Here is a 26,481-nt window from a genome sequence, read left to right on the forward strand (position 1 = left end):
TTATCCTACTTTAAATACATGGACGATCGAGTAAAGATTTAAGGAGTGTAGGTCAACCGCAGCGGGCGAGCCGTTCATTCCAAAGTCACATTGTGCGGCGAGATAATGCCTTGCAAAAGATACGGCGTGGCTAAAATTGCACGAGGTTAACAAAGAACGTTTCTACGTATCGCACGTATTCGCGGGAACGATTACGCTTGAATTTTTCAAGAGTTCCGATGCCCGGCAAAGAATTGAAATCTAATTTTAATAAGGGGCGTAGCAAATTTCGAATCAGTTTCCAGAGTATCTTACGCGGATAGAAGATTTTTAGCCCGCTTCGCGTTTCACGTGCGTCGCGAGCTCACGTATATTCCTGAATAGAATACGAATCCTGTTGTAGATTTTCATTTGGAAATCCTCGACGCTCGCTATTGAGAATCTACGGTTTCGAACAATCGCGAATATGACGAATCTAAACGACAATTCAAAACACTTGGAGCCAAACGAGACGCTCTTTCATTCCGTTCGTAACATGCGACGGTGACAATGGCGGGGTATTTCGACTGCCGGCAAATTTAGTCGCGCAAAGTTAAAGACTTGGGTTCGCCCCGGGGACGAAGAAGGCGCGGAGAGGACAAGCAAAGAAGACCCGGAGAGCGTCGGTCGCTAGATGGGTGGCTGCGAGATTGGTGGTCAGGGGAGGGGAATAGGAAAGAGAGGCATGACAAAGGAGAATGGTGCGAACTCTGGCTTCTAGCTAACTTAACTGCTCCTTCGGTCTTTGTGCAAAACTTAAAGACACTGTATAGTCTGTATATAGGTATATAGGAAACGCTCGCGAAGACGAGAGGAGTCGAATAGTGTATATATATATATAATATATATATGTATGTTTGTACGTGTATGTGTGCGCGCTTATGTGTGTGTGCGCGTCGTCGACTTTGAGTTCGTGCCCCACGAGCGAGCGGAAGTTGGTTACACAGTGCTCTACGTGCCGGGGAACAAGCCGTTCTGGCGTCTGTGACACATCTTGTAGCCACAGGCCAGGAAAGGGCGGCTTCGTTTGTCTTGTCGGGAACTGCGCGAACTCGCCAAGTGTACGGGAGATGAAGTGGGAGGAGGGGGCGGCGAGATCTCTCCCGGTTGATCGAGTTTATTATTGACTTATTATTGAATCACGGTGGAGTGTCGGCTGTGAGAATTAGCGGAGAAACGGTGAGCTTAAGCTCCGCGAGAGAGGATTTCATTCGATATAAATCCGATTCCCGGACCATATGCGATATCGTCGAGCGTGTAAATTGATGAGATATATTTTTCTCCACTTTCGCCGCAAAGTCGAAATTTATTTTCAAAGATTAACGGGACTTAACATTTTTAATCCTCGTTTCTTCATTTATCCGACAGCTTTTACGGAAAGGTGCACGTTTGTGCCGGCGATTCCGATATTTCCACGTGATAAAGCGCATATAATTATTTTATTCGACTTTTTGTAATATTCGGTCCAGTATATTATTCAGTTTTTTCCGCATGTTCTCATTAAAGAAAGCGAAAGATTAAAATTCCGACAGATTTGAATATACACGAGTCGCAAAAAGAAAGAGCCGCTTTGATGTGGCTGGTAATCCCTAGAGATTTTAATCTCGTTTAATTCCGCAACGTTTTATCGCGTGTACGCTACCGGCATAATCGTGCATGCGCCACCAGAAATTCCAATCTGCTCCTCGTGGCGGCGGCGGTCTCGCCGCTGAGTTTAAACCAATTAAGATAAGACCACCGGATGAATCATCTCGCATAATAATTTTTCAAATGCGCGCATCTGCTTTTTCGCGCCGAGTAAAACGAGTAGGATGCATTTTCCTCGTCGAGAGAAACGAGGATTCGTCTCGACATCGGGAAAAGATGACGGCGCGAAGCGCAAAAAAAGCGGTTGCTCCCGACACTTTCCAGTTGTCGAGGGCGCGTTGCCATGTCAGAAAAATCATAATTATGTCATATATAAATGTCAAGACGGTTAAAGGATTGCGAGGCTCGGCGCGATAATGAAACGAGACTTAAATGCGACCGCCCGTCGCGTTTATAGGTTGTAATTAAAATCTTTTTAAGGAACGCCCTCGTCGAGACCCTCGCGCCACTCGTAAACTTCTTCCTAATTGCTTTCATATGCCGGTTGTTACAGACATGGCCGTGCGTACTTTATGTTATAATAAAAACTAGCCGGCCGATACGCGCCGCGAATTCCACAGTTATTGCGCGCGCAAAAAAGTCATTTTTTAAATATTACCTCGCGATATGCGCAACCTAATTACCCTTTGCACGCGCGCATAATTATCGTCCATATAATGATTTTGATAATGCGCGCTTTGATCTTTCGATGTGACCCTTTTACGAACGTGTAATAAATCCTTCTCTAATTTAGGTCATTATTTTCTTAAAGAGAGAAGAACCTGCGCGCATAGCGTGGCACCGAAAGCCCATAGAAACAGCGAAACTTTAAAAACTCTTTCAACAAATCATCTGAATAAAAAGCAATTACCTGAATAAAGAGAAATTATTTATGTAACGAGTCCGGTGGCGCGCATTCGTGACCGCGCGAGGAAACAGCTGGTGCCTCATTACACCTTCTCGGCGATGATTCGCCCTCGGAACGACGTAATTATGTCGAAACATTTTTTTTCGCGTGCCCGGAAAGCCAAACGATACCATCGCGGCCACGACGCGCGGAGGCCCGACGTCGCATTCGTATGTCGCGACGAGAATAAATTGGTTACATTTTCGCGAGAAATCTGCCCGCGCATTTATTATCGCTGGCGCTGATACGGCACGGATGTTCGCGCTCGATAACTTACGGTCGTCGCTTTTTTAAGCTCGCTAAAGAATTCATCCCCTTATACACACGCTGCGAGCATTCGAAATTCCGCGGAGTATCGCGCGCGTCCGGCTTTAATTAATCAGGTACGAGACGAAACCGCATCGCGCGCAAGAGAACGACGCTTATCCGTCAGTGACTCGAATTGGTCCGCGTGGCTTGGATGGTTACAAAATACCCCGAGGGGCATTCTGCGAGAATGAAATACAGCCCTATTCCCATTCCACGACACTGGCATTCAAGTTGGATTAAATACGAAGAAGACCTAATGAAGGCCACCAACCCTCTTCCGCGCGTCCCAATGGCACGAAACGGCAATAACGGGTGGCATCGTATAAATAAAACCTCCGCCGCCGCACTTCGAACGAGAAAAGAGGAATAGGACGAAGAGGAGGATTAAGAGAAGTGCACGATAAATAAAACGAGTATACAAGTAGATAACAAGTAGATAATACGTAAGATAATGTAAAAAAAAGTCGTCTATTTTTTCCTCTCGCTGCAAAAATTTCGATATATATTGCGCAATTAATTTATTATCCATTTAATTTATTATTCTAATCCCAAAATTATTTCTCGCAAGATAAACTTGATAAATCAAAATTGCTCAATTATTAATATTACCATGTGCGCAGTTCATGAATAAATCATCATTTAAATGTAATATATATATATGATCGCACAGCTTTATACTTGTCTCTCAAAAACTACTGCTTGAAATAAAAAACGAAATTCAAATATTTTATTACTTGATGTTTGGAAAACTTTCTTATTATAATACTTATTTCGTGACATATACTCTATATATAGCAATTTATAAGAATAAATAATACAATGAATTGATTTGCTGCATCTCATTACGAAATTAGATTTTTACGCATTAATATCGTGAAGTAATATTCACGATAATATTATGTAAATTTTAAGTATAAAGATTACAATAAAGATTACATTATGTATAAAGAAAACAAAATATAATTTAAGCGCGCTGAGTTGATTCTATTACAAGGCCGAATTCTCGTACCGCTATTGTTTACATACCAACGATCCTACTACGCTATCGAATTCTTGTGCCGTGTACCGCGCTATTGTTTACGTACGGTGTCAGTCGCGCGGTCGAACTCGAATGAGTAGAACGTGCTTTCCGTGTGTCGTCGTATTATCTCCCAAAGCACGATCGCGATAAATATTCGGAGATATAAAACGCGTTCATTCTTTACGATTACAATTAGCGGTTATCACGCGCGTGATTAATTAATTAAAAGTAAGATTATAGTAAAATTATCTCAAATGTACTCGTGCATTATTCGTTAGTAAGAAAGATAAACGTGATAAATGTGATTATAATGTTCGCGTAAATTTTATTTAATGTTTTTCCGTTGCGATATCAAATAAAATGTAAGATTAATTGCGTCGAGAGTATTACGTAGAAGCGCGTGATTGTAATTAATTGTGTTTTCGCGAGTGAGTGCCATGAAGGAGCAAAGGATAAACAAGGGAGAAAAAGACGTATCGAGGGAACATTGAATGAGCAATCACGAGGTAAGAAATCTATAATTGTTTAAATTATCAAATGTTTTGTATAAGTGTTTAAATACTTATTATTATTTGTAAATTAAATTTGTAAAATTGAATATTTACTTGTCTTCGCGATAATTACATCATTGTATAATATATGTGTGACATATGTAAGATATTCTTTTTCTATCTTTTTTGAAATTCTTATAAATTGATTAAAAACTAAATATATACATATGCCCCGACACTCGCAGAATTCTATAACACAAAAAAGTTCTCGATAAATTAAATAATAAAAACATTAAAGAATTTTTTATTTCAAGCAGTAATTTTTAAAATACAAAAACCAATCAAGTAAACTACGATTCAGTCACAGAACTGCGCATAATAATTGTATCTTTTTGATTATTTGTTAAACCTATTTCGCAAACAATAATCTCAAAATTAAAACAATACAATTAAAACAAGAAATTGACAATAAATTAATGCTTAATTATGCGATATATTTGCATATGATTTCTCATGAATTAGTGACAGATTAACAGAGTCGAGAAAAGTTTGCGATTATTATAGAATAAGACTGGATTAAAAACATATAAAAAGGGCAAGATTATAAAAGAAATTTAAATATATAAAAATATTTATAAAAAATTCTCTCCTTATATTTATCTCTTATCGGGATAAAATTTTGTTCGGCTGTGCCAAGTCAAAGCAATCTTCCCTTTTCTTGCCTAAGGCGAGAAGAGACCTCGCACGTGCGAGAGGAGGGAGTTTTCGCATAAAGCGGCGACGCCCCCCTTAATTCCTTGTTTCGCGCAAACATTTTCTTCATCGCAATCGTGAGACTGCCGCGGGCTTTAACGAGAAGGGGTGTCGCAGTCGGATATAGAAACTCGTCGCTCGATGACATCTGACTGTGCGAGTGGCTGTTTGAATATTTGAACATTTTGAAATCTTTAAAAAATACTTGCGTTTGTTTTGGAAGATTTTAAACCTTTAAAGAATCGTGACAAAAGAGTCCTGAATTAATCGAAAGCATGTTAATCTTCCGTCTTTTCGCGCTTCCTCGATCATTGAGTGATCGATGGTCAACAATTAGAGGAGCGATATCCTTCACGGTAGCTGACTGCAATGGTAGTTGGATCGAATGGTTGAATAGGAATGGACCGCATGCGATTAAATTCCCCCCTCTTACCCTGCTTCCGCGTTCTCGGACCCTCGATTGTTGAAGGAGATATCGTACCCTACTCCACCCACAAGCGTTCTCTCTCTTTCTCGCTCCGCGATGTCTCACTCGGCCTTTCGATCTCGACGAATGTCTCCGTCGCGAAGTGGTCCTCTGTCGAGCGCGGACAAAGAGGATGGGCCGAGGACGAATGACGGGTGTAAAGCAATCAATTATCCCTAATTGAAATTAGCCGAAAAGGCCCGCGCGCGGGGAATTAGCAGAGCCAATTGTGAATTACTTGCGCACAGCGGGAAAACTTACCCCACTCGTGATTGGAGACAAGATATGGTCGGTTTTTCAGAAAAAGAAAGAGAGAGAGAAACTTTATTTATATCGCATATATATATCATAAATGTTATTATTTATTATTATTAAATTTTTATCAATTTTAATTTTTTTATTAAATCTCTAAACGATAAAATTAACAGATGATATGAATAAAGTACATAAACACTTGTGTAAGGAGATTGGAGATTTTTTGAATTGAGAACTCCAAGGATTAACAAAAATAACAAATGATTTTATTAGTTATGCGCAGAGAAAAATGTATACTGTATTCAAGTAAATATTATTTATTTTAAGAATATTATAAGTTTGTATATCCGCAAATATATCACAAGTTCACCACAAGCATTAAATTGAATTGAATATATTCCGAATTTTAATAAGTGCAGTATTTCAGTTTTAAGAATATTAAATTAAAACAAAAATTTGGTTTACTTACAAGAGTTGACGTAAAGTAAGTTTGATTTTTCTTTGATACAACTTTACAATATTCTTGAAGAGAAAATAAATTCTTCTTTTGAGTACATGATAATGAGATTTTCCAACACTTGTGATGAGTATATTTTAAGACTATTATCAAGAATATATTCTTTGCGGAAGAAAACTATTACTTAAAAAAAGAAAAATAAACTGAGTAATCGCTTTTCTTAGCAGTAGATTTTTCTCTGTGTATAATTAGAACTAAATATAATATTAATAGTTATAATTTCTGCCTTACGATACGATTTCCACATCGATTATTACATGTGAATTCGAACGAGTGTGCTTTATACCGCAATATTCTATCCGCGACTAACGCAGTGACTCTGAAAACAATGCAAATAAACGACGATAATATCTTGCATTATAATATACGTATAGTAAGGATTATTTCTGTATTTTGCACACTGATGCTGAAATTTCTGCATATTATTATTTCGCGAGAATTATCGTGTGACAGGACTCACGGAATCTCATCAGCGTGTACGAATGCGACTGTGATAAACGCTCTAGCCTTGACACGTGCACAAATCTGCCCGAAATTAAATGGGAAATTATTCGACTCGCATGATAACATCGGGCTTTGCGCAATAACGCGAAATTATTTCGGACCGTTGCTATTTATGTTGCTGAAATTCTGCTGAAAAATAATGATCCCGGGATATATAGTCTCTGGCTTTATCCGATAATAGGTCGATAATTTTTGCCCGCTCGTCAGTGATCCTCTTGCGACGAATGGATTCCACAAAATACTCTTCTCGCGGCTCACGCTACATTATCCTGTAGGATTACTCGATTCTGACCCATAATTACGCGCGACAACGTGCATTAATGTCGAGGCTTCTGACACGCTCGAGGATCGATGTTCAGCACGAGTGTAGTTGGCTGCACTCAATCGCAATAACGCGTTCGCGGAGGGTGACGACAAGCGAGGGGTCAGGTTCAGAAGCGCAGGGGCTTCTATCAGGATTTACGGCAATGAAACGCTTCCCCTCTCCCTCCATCCGAGATAACGCGTAATCGTCGTGACTGATATGTTTATTCTTCGTCCGAAGAGTACGGCGGATTTAACCCTTTTGTGTAAATACGCGAACTATGTGGAAATAAATTGTGATTATTAAAGAAATATCGCGCTTATCGCGTTGTAAACTACGACTATATTTTTGTTAAAAAAAATGTGTATAAATAAAGGATTCAACACGTATACATACATCTCACGGATACATGCAATATGAAAGTTTCAACACGGATATTTTTTGATATTTAAATATGAATTGCGCAGGCGAACGGACGGGCGAAAAATATACGTTGGTTGCAAATTACGGCATACATTTCGGCGTATATATTTTTATGTTGCCAACAATTTATTCGCACGTCCGCGAAAATTTAATTGAGCATTGCAAAGAGTCACGATAAAACGCAACACAATTTACGAGCGGTTGACATTAATTGGCGCGGTTAGTAATATTACGAATCTATTTTGACCCGAGTTCTGATGACAGCATCGATTTTTAATTACGTTGCACCATTCATTTGCATTTGTGTTGCATCGAGACTTATTAATTTTATATGATGGATTAGAGAGGGAGAGAGAGAGAGAGAGAGAGAGAGGAAGAGAGTAGATTGATCCAGCGACTTTATCAAAGTAGGACAAATTCATAATATTGCCATTAATATCGTCGGACTGTTTTACCTCGTAGCGTTACATTTAATTACACGTCATATACGAGGTTTTAATAAAGGAGGATATTACAAGATAAAAAATTACATATGAAATAGAATAAAGTCTTTAAATTGTCACATTTATGAATCACATTTTTACGTAACAACATCAATTTTTCACTTTAATTATTTATAAATTATGTTCCTACGTAATCCATTTATTTATGCAGTTTAATACATTTATAAATTCAAATAGGTAGTTTCGTTCGCGTTACCAAATATCGAGCGTACGTTGCAAATGAATTTCGCGGCTATCTTTGATGGGCTATTCATGATAAATTCTATCATATGATTGCCTCTCGATGGAGCTATCGAAGCTCGTGCAAAATGAGCTTCCAATCCTCTTACCACGTAATAGTTATGGCGTCCTATCAGAAGTCACATCCAATCTCCTTTCCTCTCATTCTATGACTGTGATCGATAATTATCGAGCAAAAGTTCAATGCATTGGGCAATTCTTGAGCTTTCCCTTTGAAGCGCGCTAATTTGCATTCATTACTTTGTATTCATAGATTTTTTATCAATCCCCATAGAGAAGAATTTTATATTTTAGATGCGCAAATTATCTTCCAAATGTTGTAAAATCGATATTTCGAATTCTAAGTGACGTTCACGACGTGCTTCTTCCGTGGTAAAAAATTTGTTCGATGGCCGGTCCATCTATCGGGAACCAATATACTCAACCGCTCATCCGGGCGAGCGATCGCAGGCGAAGGTATCGTCCCTCTTGCTTCTCGTCGTCGGCTATTCTCTCGTGCCTCACGAGGATTTTCGAGGCGAACTTTTTTCCCAAATGGACGAACAGCGGACACCCCGCGCGGACGTGATTGGGCGCTTCAGGTGCGATGCGAGATTGATGCGAGAAGCTGTCGAGATTGATTTCCGTGTCGGAGGACGACTTGTAGAGACCTCTAAGGATTCGAGAGTACCTCCCTCTCCTCGCGACACTCTGTGACCACCGCAAACGCTTCCTTTCATCTTGCACGAAAATAAGTCCGAGAAGGAAGACCGTCTCCCATGGGAAATGTAGTCATCTGCGCCGAGAAATTCCGAGATACCCGAGGGTAGTTTTCTACGGTATTCGCGGATCTCCGAAGAGATGTGTGTGTGTGTGTGTGTCGTTGTATTTGAAGATAAAAGCGCTATGACGCACAGATTGCTCTCCGCAAGAGATGTATATTAATCCTCGAATATTCGTGAATTTACATTATCGGAGTAAAACTATATAATTCTTCGGAAAGAATAAATCAGAAAAAGGATATGAGAAAATTATCGAAATAATATTAATGGATATATAAAAAGAGATTTTATCCGACACACATTTGTCTTTGAAATGCGAAGAAGAATATTGCATATATCGAATGTTCGGATATTCGAATTCGCAAATAGAGAGCCGCATAAAGAAAAACGATACGCTACTTAAATGCTGCAATAACGGAAAAAAAATTCTCTCTTGACAACATTCTATTTTTCTTTCATAAAACCTCAAAATACCAGCTTTTATTTATTTGGCTTGGAGGGAATGATACTTTGTATCTTACATTATATTGATGTAAATATATTCGCTTGAAATATTTACAATTTATGGATCTATAGCGACGAAGATGAATTAAAAATATGAGGAAAAAATTCTCTCTTAATCAACATTTTATTTTTCTTTCACGAAACCTCGAAATATCTAGCTCCAATATATAGCTTTTGTCTAACGAGAAGGAGAATCCGCGAGCGGTCACCCGGCAAACGAGGGAACGGCCGAAACTGACGATTATTAGCGAGCGATGCGGTCGGTTCCCAGGTCGCTGATCGATAAACGCGCGTTGTTATTACTACTGTTTACTAATTAGTCGGCGCGCTATTATAATTGGTAATTGTAGGTACTTGTGAAAACCGCGGCGAACGCGTCGACGACATCGTAATGCGCGTCATCTATCTACTCGCCAATCGTTTTATCGATATCGAATATCACATTGATTTTAAATTACATCACGTCGAAACAGAAACGTTCGCGTCCACATGTATACGTACACGCGATGTCATCCCTTCGATGAAAATTTTAAAAAGTTATAAAATCGAAAAAATTGGCCAGGAGTAAATATTTTTTTAAATTCTCAGTCAAGCGAAAAAATTGGCCAGGAGTAAATATTTTTCTAAATTCTCAAAGTCAAGCGAAATTTGACGTGATGAAAAAATTGAGTCGAATTTTTAAATCGATCTTCCATCTCAAAGGTACATATGTAAAAAATTTTTGTGTAAATTTACAACTATTATAGTGGGTAATATTGAGACCAACTATTAAAGGTGTATATTTACATACATTAGTAAATTTACATTTCATAGATAAAATTATTATCTTAAATAAGTAAGCATCTTGTACTAATAAATTTAAATTAGAAGCAGATTTCTAGAAATGTTTATGTAATAATACATTTTGTATATGTATTTATACAATTTCACATATTAAATTTAATTTAAAATTACATACATAATTAGTGTAACAATTACGCTATTTATAACGAAAATATATAAATTCATGTACTTTTACAAAAATTAGTTATTTTACTCTTTATTGTGTAAATATTCGTTTATTAAGTGTAATTTTTAAATTTTATATGTAAATGTTACAAAAAATTGTACATTTACATAAAATCCAAAAATTACACTTTTCACTTTGTAATTTCTCATCAAATATAAACGAATATTTATACAATAAAGAGTAAAAAAAACTAATTTTTGTAAAAGTACATGATTTATATATTTCCGTTATAAATAACGTAATTGTTACACTGATTTTTATGTGTAATTTTACATACTTTTTTTTACAGTGTTTTTACAAGAAAGCAATTGAATCGTTACATAAATACTTATCAAACTTATCTTACTCTTGATTCATTTCTATAACGCAGAGTGGCTAAGTAATTTTTCAAAAATGACGGAGAAAAGGCTTTTCGCAGCGCGAAACAGAATAAAGTTTGGTTGGTTTTGTTTCGCCGGAAGAGCTATGTGCTCGGAGAGAAATCGTTGCAATCGTATTCGAGAAATATACAAGTCGGTCTCGCGCGTGCATGCACAGCCGGATAAAGAATAGACTTCGTTTCTCCGTCGACCGTCGCCGAACAGATCCGATATAACGATAGCGACAAGTTAAAGAGGATGCCGAAAGGATATCGGGGTCGCGCCGTCGATTGAGCACGAAGGTTACGAGAGTTCAGGCAGCCCCGACCCGGAAAACTGATTCTCGCCGCGTATCTGCACTTTGCTCGAGTTGGAGAAGTGGACCTCCCTCATAGATTTTTCTTGCAAATGGATTTTCTTCGGGCATGTGGAAGCGCGAGGATCGATGCGGGACGCGGATAAGGATCGGAACGCGACGCGAGAAAGATAGAAAGTGCGAAAACAGATTTGGCGTTATTGAAACAAAACTTTTCTCTTGAAAATTTATCTTCTCGTAAGACACTTAATTCACTATCTCGTATGTAAGCTACGTGGCAAATATATAGGATGGCGCCGAGAGCTCAATCTTAATCAGAAAATTCTTTAGCACAATTTGACGTCTTTATTTCACTAAGACTAGTCCTAAAAATAGATTTGCAGGGAAGAAGCAAATTTGTTTAAACTGATTCGAACAAAAAATTATTTCCATAATTCGTCTAATCTCATAGAGAGCTGTTTTACTTATCAATGCACAATCTCTGAAACGCAGCCATATCTCGTCATACCATCCCGCCGCGTCGGTCCATTTGAAGTAAGATAGCCATCAATCCAAGCGAGACCTTCGGGAACGCGTCGAATCGATATCACCCGATCCCGCGTTGCGTTCATCGTGAAAGGCAAAGTGGATATGCAAGCTCGGTTGCCTCGTATCTCCATTCATCTGCATACGAGCCAAAGTCCTCCGCGAAGGCCAATAGAACAACGTCCTCAGAATACCCGACTCTCGGAACTTTCATTTCCTTTGATATCGAAATTATTGTGTTCCGATGTTCTTTATGTGTGTGATACGAAATATCATAAGAGATCTCTAAAAAGTCTTTGCATCTTTAATTGTTGGCAAGTTCAAATCTTATAATATTCTTTGAATCCTATATTTTAGCATATTATACCCAACTTATCTATTTTAGGATTTTAGAGAGTTTCTCCAATATTTTAAAAATCGAGTATCACGTCCAGCCGTTTTTAATACGCGAATCATAGGATTTTTGTATTCGAATAATTAATTTCCCGATAGCATATAATTTTAAAATAGTGTATTTTTAAAGTTCAACTAGATCCTAAAATTGTTTTTTTCTTCGATTTCTTAAATTTAAAAATTAAGTACCGTAGGCAGATCCATGTCTACGAACGCGATACGAAAGATTCTCTCAGGAAATTTCACAATACTGCTCCTTTGACACCGAAGTTACCCTATATCCTTGAACCTTCCTGCACAACGGAGGATGCTATCCAAGCTCACCCCTTTCTGTACCTTTCCACATCCCTTGTCCTTTCTCGGCAAGGGTCAAAGGCGAGCCAAGGGTTAACGTACTCTGTGCATCAGGAGCATCCCTTCCAATCGATGCATGGACGGTAACCTTTACTAAATCCTTGCCTGTGCATCGTCACTATCCTTTGAATCCGGGATTGTTCTATGATTAACCGAAAGAGAGAGAGAGGGGGGGAAGAGAGGGGAAGGGGGAGAGAGAGAGAGAGAGAAATGCGGAGGCAATCTACGTCTGGCTTTGTCCGAACATTATCCCCGTGGATCTGTACTGTGAATGTGCTACGTCACGATACTCGTGACAATGGATTGTAACGCGGGGATTGTTCGCGAGGACATGACGTGTAACGAGGACCGATAATGTCGTCACGAATATAATAGAAATAGGTAACTTTGATGTGGACTAGAGAGATAAGCGGATAATATTAACATAACTGCGTAAACTTTCGTAAGCTTCAAAAGCATAAATCATTCGTCATCTACAATTGGATTTTACTTTTAATTCCCCCTCTGGAATATTGATCTTAATTTTATTTTAAAAAAATTTTTTTTAGAAAGGCATTACCGTTAAATTTTGACAAATAAATTTCATCCATCATCGAACGAAAGATTAAAAATTGTCGCTTGGAATGTTAACTTTCAATCGTGTCGCTGGGCGAGAAAAAAGGCCGTCGACGGAATCCGATTAATCGATATTCGTCCACGTTAAAATGCGGAAACGATTGCCGTGCGCTCTCGGCCGAATTTTTTTCACATCTCTGTGGAACGCGTGGCACGCTCGACGCCGCCACAAAGACAGTGTAATCGATATTGCGGATTTTTTGAGAGCCGAAGAAAAGAAACGAAAGAAAAATTGCACGTCGATTTGCTTCGGGATTTTAAATATTTCAAGATCACGACGGGCGAAAATTTATGCAAATACGGAACGCGCGATCATCGATATATGTGCAAGTCGTTAAATTATTCCACTAGGAACCTGATAACTATAACTATAACTATAATAACTTCCGTCATCTTTTCGATTTTAAAAAACGAAGATTAAAATAAATACACAAGATACGCGTCTTCAATCACGTCATTATCGTGAAAATGATAAAAAATATGTCATTAAGATGTACGATCTGTATGATCTAGGACATTCAGTCGAATCCATAAATCCAGGTTTAATTTTTTTAATTCATAAAGTCCATAAAATTCATTCAAGCATCAATATCTTTTATGTATATTAAATCATTGTGTGTGTGCATGCAATTTTTACATCTTTATTTATAATTAAAATCAAAAATTAAAAATTATTAATTATTAAGTAGTGTCAACATCTTTGAATTTTGAAAGTGAATAAATATTTAAATTGCGAGATATACATGAGATTGCGCTTCGAAGAAAAAGAGATTCATTTATATTTTAAAATACTATTTTATTCATTCTCATATAAATGATACAAAATAAAATATTTCGAAAATATGTTTTTACCACGCATAACAAGTTGTATGAACAAACAAGACAAACTATCAACATGCAATATTGTTATTACGTAAGGCGTTTTACATGATCCGTCTTCCTTCGTGAAGTCTTGATGAAACCGAGGAACTGCAAGGCGGCAACCGCTTGAGTAAACCGAGCTCTGTGAATTCTCTCCGTTAAGGATAAGTTACTACGTGATGAAATGCGAGATAATACGTGCGAATTATTCAAACTAGGAGGCATCTAATTCGCTAAAGTTACGTCTACGGAGTAGGATTCGCGCGTTAGGAGGCATGATATGAATTTCAAAGACAACGTAGATAATACAAATCACGACGAGAGTCGATCACTTTGAACGCGAGGGTTGCTTCTCGCGCGGAAACTTTTGTAAAGGATACTGCAGCTGCGGATCCACATCGCGCTGTTCCTGAGCTTGCGGATCTATGATTGTCAGGAACGCCTAAAAGAATATATTGCATCTTAACAATAAAACTAAAAATACGCAATCAAAATGGGGAATAATTTAACATTTCGAAAATGTCAAAGTATATTTCAAACGACAAAAACTTAAAGACCGTGAGAAATACAAAGCTCTTGAATTTCTTATCAAAAAGAACTTAATAATGAAGAAAAAAAAATTTATTACGAAAAAAAGTCTTAATCTCTCAGTATGTTAAACGTCCAATAATTCTCTCGCGATCGGCGTCGTTGAACCGTTCAGCTTAGAGCACGTTTTCGCCGGCGCAATTTTCACAAGAAGCATTTTACCGGCTAACAACCGGCCGGCGATAAAGCACTCGGCACTCCTTGTGTGCGCCTTGCTTACAATGACGTGCTTGCGTGAATCGCTCGCGGCGGGGGCGGTGGCGGCGGCGATTAAAATCACGAGACGGTCCGCCGGGTTCGTGACCGTAAGTGTAACAGGGATTAACCTGTAAACATGAGCACGGGCCGGGATTGTTACCTGTAGCCAGTCGTACATATTGATCAGCTTCCTGGACTCCAAATGCAGCTTATAAATTATACTCAGGTCGGGCAGAGTGCGCGGAATGTCGTCGTCGTTTTCCAATTTGCAGCAATCGCACTGAAATATGCATTTCCAATTAACTGCATCGCGGAAAAATGAGATGAGAGTAATTTTTTTCAGCGGTCGCCGATGAATGGCTCGTATGAAGAAAGATTAAATAGCGCGACAGCCTGCAGCGAAATCGATTAATCCAAAGATCGCCTGTACTTAAAAACTGATTTGCAGTTTTTGTGTCATATTAATAACGAATTCCGCTATATCAATTCGAAAGTCCCGGAAGAAGGAACAAGAGAAAAAAAAATATGAACCGATAATATTGAAAAGTAAAAAATTTAAAGGTTGAATAATTTCAAATCACAAATCACAAGTGATTTAACAAAAATTTAAAATGCATGAAATCGATAAATGATATCGTCTCTTTTCTCGTCGTTTTTATGCTGAATATTTAATACGTGAGCATTAATCACGAGGCTTCGAACGCGTATATATTTATATAGACGTATTCATATTATTTAAAGATTCAATTTCAACTGCAAATTTTCCGCGAACGATTTTTCAGGCATACTCGATATGTTCGATGACGCGAGGAAAATAATGAAATAATGAAATCGCGCGAGCCATTCATGCCGAACTTGTCCACTCACATCCAGGTACATCTGCGGATCGTTCAATCCCGTGTGTATGGCGGCCCTCAAAGAGCCGCGGATGTGGTGCTTCGCCTGGTTTCCGTCGCTGTAACAGAATATCTCGTGAGCCGTAACGCGACTCGGCTCGACCAGGTGAACGGAAAAGACTTCTCGATCCAGATAATCGATTAAATCGTGTTGCGCCTGTTTGTAAGCGGAACGCGACTGCTGCTGACTCATTTTAAGCAATTTCTGAAAAGAGGACACGTGGTAGAATTGAACGAAAGTCACTAATCACCGCGTTCATACTTTGTTGACAATCTTCATCTCTAGGGTACGAGATATTGATTTGCATTCGATTGCGGCAGCGAAGAGAGAAAAGGAAGTTACTTTCGTAACTTTACGTAAAATGGCAAAATCTGGTTAATTTATACATAAAGTATGATAAAAAATAAACTTGTATTTTATCATGCTTGATATTATTTAATATGAAAACATTAGTTTAGCAGTAAAAAGTAATGTAACGTGACACGAAGGTATTTTTCGAGCGTAAAAAATTAAAGAATGATATTCATACATACTTCCTTTAGCTGCATACGACTAAGTTTTTCCTCCACGCTGATTATTTCAAAAGATCCTTTTGTGGCACTTAAACTAGCCTCTCGAATCGCATTGATGCGCGAGTCGAGATTGGTTTTAATTTTCTTAATCATCGGATCTTTGGAATCTTCAATGATCTTTATGATAGATTCGAGATTCGAGAGGAGTTCCTCCTTCGACAAAAATCCCAATAATTTCAAACATTCTTTATATTCGCATGATTCTGTGAGATTATTCGTATAAACCGCTTTGGTGTAAACTTCTCGCAACTAAAATGATTTTTATATTGTTTTGTGACATTTCAACTTCTGATATATGTATAATATATATGTTAAATATATATCAATACATATATATCATATTTCGTCTTAAATTGATAAAGCATTATACCTGTTTACCCATTGGTGCGCCTGGTAATGGAGCAACTAAGCAGTGCAAACACCTTAAAATGATTAAAAATTGATTCATAAATTTGTGAAATTTAATTAATAACGATTCCAGTAGTTCCTACAAGAAATTGAGTTTTTAAAGGCAATAATTCAAGAGCACATGTAGTCAAAATTATACATCAATAACAATTCTATTCGGACACAAATTTCAAAAAATCCTTATTAAAAAATTATTCTTTTTATTAAATAGCTTGATGAGAATGTTAAATTAAAATTTCAAAAATATATATAAACTCAATTATATATATTAATGTATTAATTGAAAGATATTCCTTTGTTATTGATAGTATATATGATTTTTGAGATAGCCTCCTTTTAATTCTCGTAAATAATACGAACTTTAAATTCTTTGTCGCTAAGTTTATCGTTCCCATTCGTTACTTTGCTAGATGTCTTCAAATATTTTGCAATAGACGGTAAATTTTTAATGTTTGCGATGTTTTCATCTGTGAGCTCAGATATCCTTTCTTTAATGTCTTTTGGTTTACAACACAGAGAGCTTATATTATTACCGTAAAAATGCTGTATCATACATATCTAAAAAAAAAATGAAACATTTACAAGTAGTGTATTGCGAGGAATTGATTTTTTCATTTTTTGTTACCTTAAAATTTTGTAAAAAATTATCAACCGAAAAATCATAAAACAAGAAAATATCGGTCAGTAATTGAAACGCACGACCGATTAATTTGAATGGGATTTTTGAGGAGAAGACAGTGTTCTCTAGTACATCGGATAGTGCTTCGACTTGTGTTTGTGTATGAAATACCTAAAAGAGAGAGAGAGAGAGCGGATAGCAAATATAATACAAAATATGAAAATATTATAAGCGGTGTTGTGCAAGAATTTTTGCTTAACTTGCCTGCACTACTAATTTGGATGTGACGTCATATGTCAGTGATCTATGTACAATATGTAATGTTGTCGCGACACCAAATATAAGTACGAACTTCAATGTATTTCTGTATGAACTGCGAAAATTTTTTATTAGAGAATTTCTTTCACAATTGTTTATCACGTGCGTGAATTTAAATAATTTATTGATCATGCAAGTATATCTTGCATGATACATTAAAATATTATATACCATACCTTAACACCAAAATAAAATCGTGTAAAATGTTAGTGGAAAAGCTTTCGAAATCTGGTAAAATTATGATCAAAGGATCTTCAGGATCCTCATATTCGACAAACCATTCTTTTAAGGCACGCATAGTGCATTGACTTTTACGCAATTGAGAAACATCATCCTACAAATAATAATGATTTATATTTGAAAATTGAAATAAGCAAAACTTGTACGTAACTATTATTGCAAACTAACCGATTTCGATTTTTGAATAAATTGATATATAGTATCTTCGATGATATTTTTCAAATTGTTACAGTCTTTACTCCATAGCATTGCTACGTGTGACGTTATCTCGCTAAGCTTAGATATCGCTGTATCGAAAAGGGTCGTGTGATCGGGAACATTAACTCCTATAATTTTAATTTATTTGTAAATTGTATTTATCGAAATTCGCTAATGAAAAAAATACTCCTTAATAATTCGAAATAAAATTTTAGCTTAGGTAGATTATTAGACGAATTAAATGTAAAAAAGTATAATCTTTCATAAAAATTGTAGCGGGTTTAACATATGTTTTCACCTGTTAACAAAATAGCTGTAGGTATTTCATAGGATGTTGTATTTAATGGATTCGATTTTATTTTTGACACAAAAGTCTCTAAATTGGACATAACCTGTTGAAACATTTTGGCTCTGACATTCTGAAATATTAACGCATTCTGTTAGGTACTCTAGCGTCTGTTAAATTGAGATTTATAGATGAAACTAAATGCACGATATATATATATATATATATATACAGTGTATATATATATATATATATATATATATATATAGTGTACCTCTGCAGCTTGTTCAATATATTTCCAAGTTTCGCTATATGCAATATACCAAGGTTCATCAAAATATTCTGGGCATTTAACTTTTCTTTTCCTCTTGCCAATTCTGTAACTACCTTCGTAAGCAAATACACCCTAAAAAAATCGTAATTGATATTATGCTCTAATTACGTATGCAATATTTGCTCACATTAGCAAAATAACAATATTATTGTATTATTGTCTTTGTCACTTCAAAATTTCACGCACTTTTAAATTTTATCGTATATATTATAAGAATTATTATACATTAAATTGTATATAATTAAAAAAGATAATAATTTTCTTGCAAATTGACTTTCATTAATCTCCCATTGAGAGAAGTAAAATTTGAATATATAACATAATTAAATGTCAATTTATTTATAATTATTTATTGTTTTAAAATTTATTGCTTTTATAAATAGAAAATTTAATAGAAAATTAATAACAAAAATGCTTAATATAATAATTCTAGCATTTTTGCTTCCAAAATGTTGTAAATAGATTTCAAAAATATATATTAAATTGTCACAGTTGACTACACAGAATATTGTAATTATATAGTAAAAACCAAAATAAATTAACTTTATCAGTAAAATAAATTAAATATATCAGTAAAATAAATTAAATATATCAGTAAAATAAATTAAATATATCAGTAAAATAAATTAACTTTATCAACTTGATGAAATTGTTTTATCCAATTCTTATTATTGACATAATTCTAAATTTGTTCGCAAAATAAGCTTTAAAAAATATTCGAAAACGTTTTAACATCTATCGTTCTATAAATTATATTAATTATAATTAATTGCTCTCCATCTCTTTTGATATTAAAATGTTTCCCGAATTATTCTCGACATACATTACTTAATATCAGATTTATTAGTTATCGTTTAAATTAAAATAACAAGGTGATGTTGGTTTGACGTATAAAAATGAAGTATATTAAAAAAATATTTCTTTTTTGATTTTAGTATTAAAATGTATTTTATGTGCGCGCGAAGTTAATTGTTCAAATGAATCATTAACGTTTAGGAAGCAATTAAATTTTACTCATAATTTTATTTATTATAATAAATTAATAATATTTATAATAATGAAATTGCTCATACATTCCATGATTATTCTGTCATGTGTCCTCGAACCATCTGTTCCTTCTTCTGTTCTCTTGTTTATTACTCTTTCATATCATTCGTATAATACTCATTCGCGAAAACAATGGTTAATTATAATCACGCGATACGTAACATTCCGACCTTAATCGAATACAACTTTATTTATATAACAAGAGAATGCAAAAGTAACAATTATGAAATTATGATTCGCTCGACACTAGAAAATCCCATGTTTGAATTTATGCAATATTTTCTCTGTTACTAATGAGTATATACGCACGCATTTTACCAGCTCTAATTATAACATAAATGAATAGAGAGACATGTATAAGTTAAAATTAAAAAGTAAATATTCGCAAAATGTAATATCCAAAAATATATCATCATTTTGTCGATTCAAAATAAATAAAATCGCGATTTCAAATAAATACATCAATAGATAATATATACGTCCCAGCAATTGCCATTTAAATGTCAAATTTACTTGATATAATATAAATTCTAAGATATTTGATAACCCAATAATGGTTATATATATTAAACACATCGTAAAAATTTTTACAACATTCTGTTATTTAAATATGTACAATAGTACTTATTATTCGCACGAGACACGAAGGAAGCATTACAAGATACTTCGTATGTTGTCGTGTATTATCTCTCTAGACACGATCGTAACAAGTACTAAGAGATGCCAAACGTGATTATATTTCGTACTAACAGAGACTGTTAGCCTGCGCAACTAATTAACTTCCGCGATTACCGCATCTCAACTAGTCTCGTGTTAACATAATGTCGCGCAAAGAGAATTATATTCATTCCATACTAAATTAATATTTATGAACCGCGTGTCATAAATGCGTTATTTGTAGTACATTATTGATCATTGAAACACGAGTGATTCGATGAAAATCATCCTGTGATTCGGTAAAGCGATAATATATTCTTGCATTTTGCAGATCTCTTTAGTTTTACAATGAATTATTATAATGCGAGTATTACTCATTAAATAACATTGTGTAATTATTATATCATATTATATATAAATATTTTTTGTTTAAATATTAAGTATTTTAAATTTTAATATTTGTAAAATCTTGATTATATAACTTTACTTTTTAAAATAAATTATTTGCTACATCTTTTAATGATTAAACTTTTAATTATTCATTTTATAAAAATTAATATATTACATATTATATGTAAATATTTCATTAATATAAATATATATTTTAAAGCTAATGTTATTATAAATAATATTAAATTTTAATATATTAATAGCGTCGTGTAAATTCAGACATGCGATTTTACAATGCTGAATGGATTACAATTTTGTATAATTGTGATTCTTGCGTTTTATTGTATATTGCATATACAATAAAGTTATGTATCATATGTGAATAATATTAAGAGTTCTATATAAAATATAATAAATTGTTAATTTTCATATTTTGATAATTAGTGCGTGTGTGTAATGAACTATATTTTTGAGCAAATGTCATATAAATAAAGAAAAAACAGAGAAGGAGAATTATTCGAGGAAATAACGATGCAACCACAAGAATAATTTATAATTTTGTTAATTTATTATTTGTAAAATTAATTACTTATATGTTCGCAACCTTAATTTATTTTAGCAAAAATTTTGTATTAATTTAGCTTTAGTTTTGGATGTATATATATTGTGACGAAGATGACAAACATCGCAAATCGCAAATATAAACAAAATTATTGTATAAGTTGTTGATGTGTAATTTACCTTGATGTGCAATATACAAATTTTACATGTGTTAATGTTAAATACAATAATTTTTTTGTCAACTTTACACAATAAGCTATTAGATAATCAATTCCAACTTAAAAAGATATATAAAATATAATTCTTTTTAATAATATAAGTGAAAATAGTATTACACGCGTACAAAAAAGTCGCAACAAAGACATTAACATTTTTCATTAAATTTTTAAGACAAATAATGAAAATATACAAATCATTATTCATAGTAACAGTTCAGCACGTTGACTATGCATTTTGAGGTTAAGCAGGCGATAGCAACAGGTTGCATGCGTCGTATCACTTACCTTGGACACGGAAACGTTCTCCATTTTACGACCGGTGCTGTTACAAAGCTGCCGAATATATGTCTGTCTTAAATATACGCGTCTCGAATAGCGCAAATAAGAGGAACAAATCACTCACAGAGAAACACACAACGCGACCACGCGCAAACGACTGTAACGTAACCGAACGTGTTACAGTCAACTGGCATTAAGGAAAGCGGCTTGTGCCGCTAGCTGGCGCCATATGACAGCATCTGATAGAGTCTAGAGCATCTGACGTTGAACAGCTGTTCTCTGCGACATTATTCAGATGCGAATAAGATGTCATATGTGCATATGTCATAAATGCATTTCGTTTATTAAAAAATAAAACTTTGATATGTTTCCATATGATACAGATTTATATACTCTATAAAAGATAATATATACTCTAATAAAATAAATATATAAATAAATAGAAAGCTATATATGTATATAAAAGATATAAAAGCTATAATAGCTGAGAAAAAATATTATATTTTATATGCAATTTTATTTCAAAATTCGAAGAGTTACCTCATATAAGACTTTATAAACTTAGATTCGAAACATCAAAAAATTGAGTTCGAATAATTCTAAAATTTAAGGCATCTATCTAAAATAAAGATATATTTAGATATAAAGATATATTTAAATAAAGATAAATTCAAGGCATCTTTCTAAAATAGATATTTTCAACATACAATCGGAATATTATTTGAACGAATAATATTTCTTCTTTTAAATCCCCTCTAATCATACGCTTACTTAATTATATAGATATTCATCTATACAAATGTTTCTACTTTTACGTTCCTAATTTCTTTGTGATACATTTGAAAGGAATTTCTTCTTTATGAAGCACAAAAATATCCAGCTGTACAATACATGTATCGAGACCATCTATCACAGCCCGAATAAAGCAACGCGCGGTTCGCCTTCATCAGACGAAGCCGACGTGCATGTTTGAAAGTCGGATTTTGGATACGTCGAAAACGGACAGAAGAGACGAGTAGAGACGTCGCGCGCGAGAGGTGGAGGCTGCGGATAAGGGGGAATGGGGGACATAAATCGATGCGCAAGCAGCTTTGGGTTGTTCTCGTTTTGTGGTCGCCTCGTAGCACCTGTGCCTCGCATCGCCACGACGGGCGGACAGGCGGGGCTCGCGGGGAAGAAAATAAATGCGAATCGATCGGCAGCTTAATCATTCGGTCGCCTCGTTGAAAGAGCGAAAAGGCTCGGCTGCTGGGACAAAACGCTCGCGAGTCCCCAGGCTTGGAGATATTACCCTCTGAGAGGCATACGATCGTTCCCGCGACTCGATCACGTCGCATAAAGCACTCTCCGGCGTAACAAGAAAAATGCGCTCCGGCGGAGAGAGACGCGCTATAAAAATCCAGTCGGCGCGCGAATAAAGCCCCATTCGTCGATTCGTTCGATAAACCGTCGCTTCGATCGATAATGCGATCGCTGTTCGTCGACGCCTAACCAACTTTCGAACGTGCTTGGCATTTTCACGCCGACTTACGAATCTCGACGAGCTGAAAAAAATTTTGCTTCCGTATGGAATATACATGTATATCGGAGATAAATATTTAAAATATTATTATTATATAGGATAAATTATCCGTAAAATATACACATGTATTTGATGTTAAATAAATAACGCTGATTAAATACTTTGGAGAAAATATAATACAAATCTAAAAAAATTATTATTAATTACTGACCAAAGAATATTTTGCAATGTATGATAATAAAACGAAAATTTTGCTTCCGTATGGAATATACATGTATATCGGAGATAAATATTTAAAATATTATTATTATATAGGATAAATTATCCGTAAAATATACACATGTATTTGATGTTAAATAAATAACGCTGATTAAATACTTTGGAGAAAATATAATACAAATCTAAAAAAATTATTATTAATTACTGACCAAAGAATATTTTGCTATGTATGATAATAAAACGAAACAATTATCTTCTTAAATATACTTGAAAAATACTTGATTCTCCCACAAAAAATTGACACATTCGAAATAATTACGCAATTAATTCAGCTTGCATTCAAATTCGTATGCATGGTATTTCATAATATATCGACATTCTAATACATTTTATATATGCACTCTTCGTATATTCCGTCTTGTACCTAGCGGAAGAAAGATCACGCATGCAACCATTCTAGGGTGATTGACGACGCGTCACGGAAATATAAAAGCATGTAGTGTATGGCGTAGCTTGATGGGTTCTTCGAGCGCTGAGCTTCTCCAAGCTTGTACGTACACGATAAGCCAGAAGTCATTTTATGCCAAAAGAATAGCGTATCGAGAGAAATTTATCATAATAAGTTGTAGCTCGAAAAAATTTTACGAGTATGTATGAATTTTTTTCATCGTCGTAATCATTAGATTAAACTTGGCCTAAATAGTACGTTACATTATTGAGCCATACTTTTTTCAAATCAATGATTAGTCTTCTGATCAACACATTTTATATATCGCATAATTGTTATAAATGCCATCATAAATGTTACTTTTCGTATGTATATAAATTATTTTCATGTGTATATAAATGCCAATCATAAATGTTACTTTTCGTATTGCGAGAGAAATGTGCAACTTTTGCCAATATCATAATTGAGTATAATTGTACATATATATGTAGTGCGAATCATATAAATTTTCATATCGGCGAATTGTCAAAGTTTGCGTGTGAATCATCGCCGATATATTTATTCATGTTAAAGATAATTTTCTTATTTCCTCGTTTACATGCAAACATTATTTGTGCGAGCGTTAAAAATTTGAAAAAAAAAAAATAAAATAGCCAAGCAGATTTTAAAGGAAATTTAAAGAAATTTAAAGGAATAAAGGAGCTGAAAATTTAATCGCAATGGCCTCTTTGATTCGACTGTTACGACAGATGAGAAAGATGTATAATTTAAAATATAATTTCTACGGCCCGTGGATAAACGCGATGTATATTCTGTCGTAATGCAATGCAATTTTGCGAAAAGCTCGCGAATGATGAGAATTATTTCTCGCAAGAGACGTCGCGTCTGAATCGTCGTCGCGCTGCCGAGAAAACGAAATTCTATGGCGTCGACCGCTTCTTGTGTCCCGGAAACTTTTATGGGTAAACGACCGGTGGTTTACGAAACGCGGCTCAATCCCTAGCGTTCGTAATGAGCGTCATTGTTGTCGGTACTATGGACAGTCCGCTTTCTTCCTCGCGGTGATTGGACTTTTCGAGCTTGCACGGTACTCGCAGTTCACTTGTGTCGTGAGCAGGATTATTCTTAGAAACTACAATGCCGCGATATTCGATAGGAATGTACAAAAGTATTCTGATTCTTACGTTAAAACTACAGGGAGAAAAATCAGAAATTAAATCGAGATTTTATTTTTAATTTGGATTGGTTATTCGGAAGAAAATAAAAAATTTAGAATCTTGATTTATTTAATTGGCATTTATATTAAAGTGCAAATAAAATTATTTAATTGTGGATGCATATTTAATTCTATTTCTCAATCTCGAAGTCTATCTTTATAAAACATAATTCGTATATTCGGGAAATTACATTTCAATACAACATTTAAAGAAAATTATATTTAGAATTGGGTAAAAAATGTATAGATTATGTTGTAAAAACATAAAGAAAGTTTAAGTATTCAAAAATTTAAGAATTTAATCTAAAAAAATGTTTTGTCTTGCAAATTTTAATGAAACATTTAGCGTTCTATAAATTTTTATCATAACTGCATCCTTTTCGTGGTATCAAATAATAATAGTCAGGACGTTTCTGCTCTCCGCTTTTTACTATATGCTCGCATAAGAGGAAAAAACCTCAAGATTACGAGGACGTTTTCTCGGTAACGGGATAATAAAGCGACGAGCATTGTAGCTTCATTGTGGACTTTTTGAAGTTTGCTCTATCTTCAGTTTCTGTCCCATTCGCCATTTACGTTATTTTCAGCATTTTTCTTCGCGTGCTTTTTTTCTTTATTTTTCCCGCATTATTCTTTTTTACCAAGAAAAAAATCTTCTTGAAAACTTAAAAACTTTGCGAAAGAGTAAATCGCAATCTTTGCGGTTTTGTTTGGAGAGAACTAAAGCAACTCTATTCATCTGCGTATCGATGAGAAGGTTTTACCTTTTAACATCCGAAGTACATTTTATGGAGCAAAGTATTAACAAGATATTTTCTTTGTCGGTTACAGCGAACCGGCCTCTAACGATCGAAGAGCTGAGGGACTCGATATCCTCCGAACTGGAAGGCAACCCACCTCTATGGATCACTAGAACATCAGGGAAGTACGGCGTGAACGTGTACATTAATAACGCTAAGATTCTTTTGGAGCAGAGCAACTTTCAATCCAAATTAAAAGTCAACGGCGACACCATGATTCAGGTAAATGAAAAGTTTGACAGAAATTCATCATATTTTTATCTCAACATTTTACTTTATTTTGATATTATTTGTATTTATATTTGAGTATTTATAGAGAAATGTTTAATAATTATTCTTATACGCCAATCTATTATTTTTACATGAAGACAAATATTTAAAAAGGTTTGCCGAAAAAAATATTTGCGGAAGCATTATATATGATGGGGTAAA

General features: G+C 34.9%; 2 protein-coding genes across 7 annotated transcripts in view; one reads left to right on the top strand and one right to left on the bottom strand.

Annotated features, from left to right (window-relative positions):
• Positions 1 to 26,481, top strand: part of LOC105255294 (fasciclin-1) — a 232,184-nt gene that overhangs the window by 142,344 nt on the left and 63,359 nt on the right. For 5 of the 6 annotated variants that reach the window (XM_011264495.3, XM_011264496.3, XM_011264497.3 and 2 more), the window contains exon 3: positions 26,081 to 26,271. In XM_011264495.3, coding sequence (XP_011262797.1) covers positions 26,081 to 26,271 — 191 coding nt within the window. Of the gene's footprint in view, positions 1 to 3,951; positions 4,388 to 26,080; positions 26,272 to 26,481 lie in introns of those variants that run through there. The other variant, XM_025411776.1, reaches the window with a different exon arrangement.
• On the bottom strand, positions 13,991 to 22,018 carry LOC112639017 (origin recognition complex subunit 3). Its single transcript, XM_025411777.1, has 14 exons — positions 21,851 to 22,018; positions 18,633 to 18,764; positions 18,371 to 18,491; positions 18,043 to 18,200; positions 17,811 to 17,968; positions 17,581 to 17,689; positions 17,323 to 17,487; positions 17,058 to 17,255; positions 16,660 to 16,776; positions 16,251 to 16,538; positions 15,688 to 15,921; positions 14,981 to 15,100; positions 14,415 to 14,476; positions 13,991 to 14,176 (listed from the first exon to the last, which is right to left on the bottom strand). The coding sequence occupies exons 1-14, from the start codon at positions 21,872 to 21,874 to the stop codon at positions 14,083 to 14,085; spliced, it is 1,980 nt and encodes a 659-aa protein (XP_025267562.1). The 5' UTR covers positions 21,875 to 22,018; the 3' UTR covers positions 13,991 to 14,082.

Source organism: Camponotus floridanus, unplaced genomic scaffold (assembly GCF_003227725.1).
Source record: "Camponotus floridanus strain SB8 unplaced genomic scaffold, Cflo_v7.5 scaffold43, whole genome shotgun sequence".
NCBI lineage: Eukaryota > Metazoa > Arthropoda > Insecta > Hymenoptera > Formicidae > Camponotus > Camponotus floridanus.

What these genes read in the sequence shown, in the direction of transcription:
- LOC112639017 (XM_025411777.1), bottom strand. Translation starts at nt 21,874, where the DNA reads ATGGAGAACGTTTCCGTGTCCAAG. An exon ending in AGAACGTTTCCGTGTCCAAG is followed by an intron (nt 18,765 to 21,850) that starts GTAAGTGATACG and finishes CGATTTTTTTAG; the next exon opens with GGTGTATTTGCTTACGAAGG. An exon ending in TTAGCGACAAAGAATTTAAA is followed by an intron (nt 16,777 to 17,057) that starts GTTCGTATTATT and finishes AATTTCTTGTAG; the next exon opens with GAACTACTGGAATCGTTATT.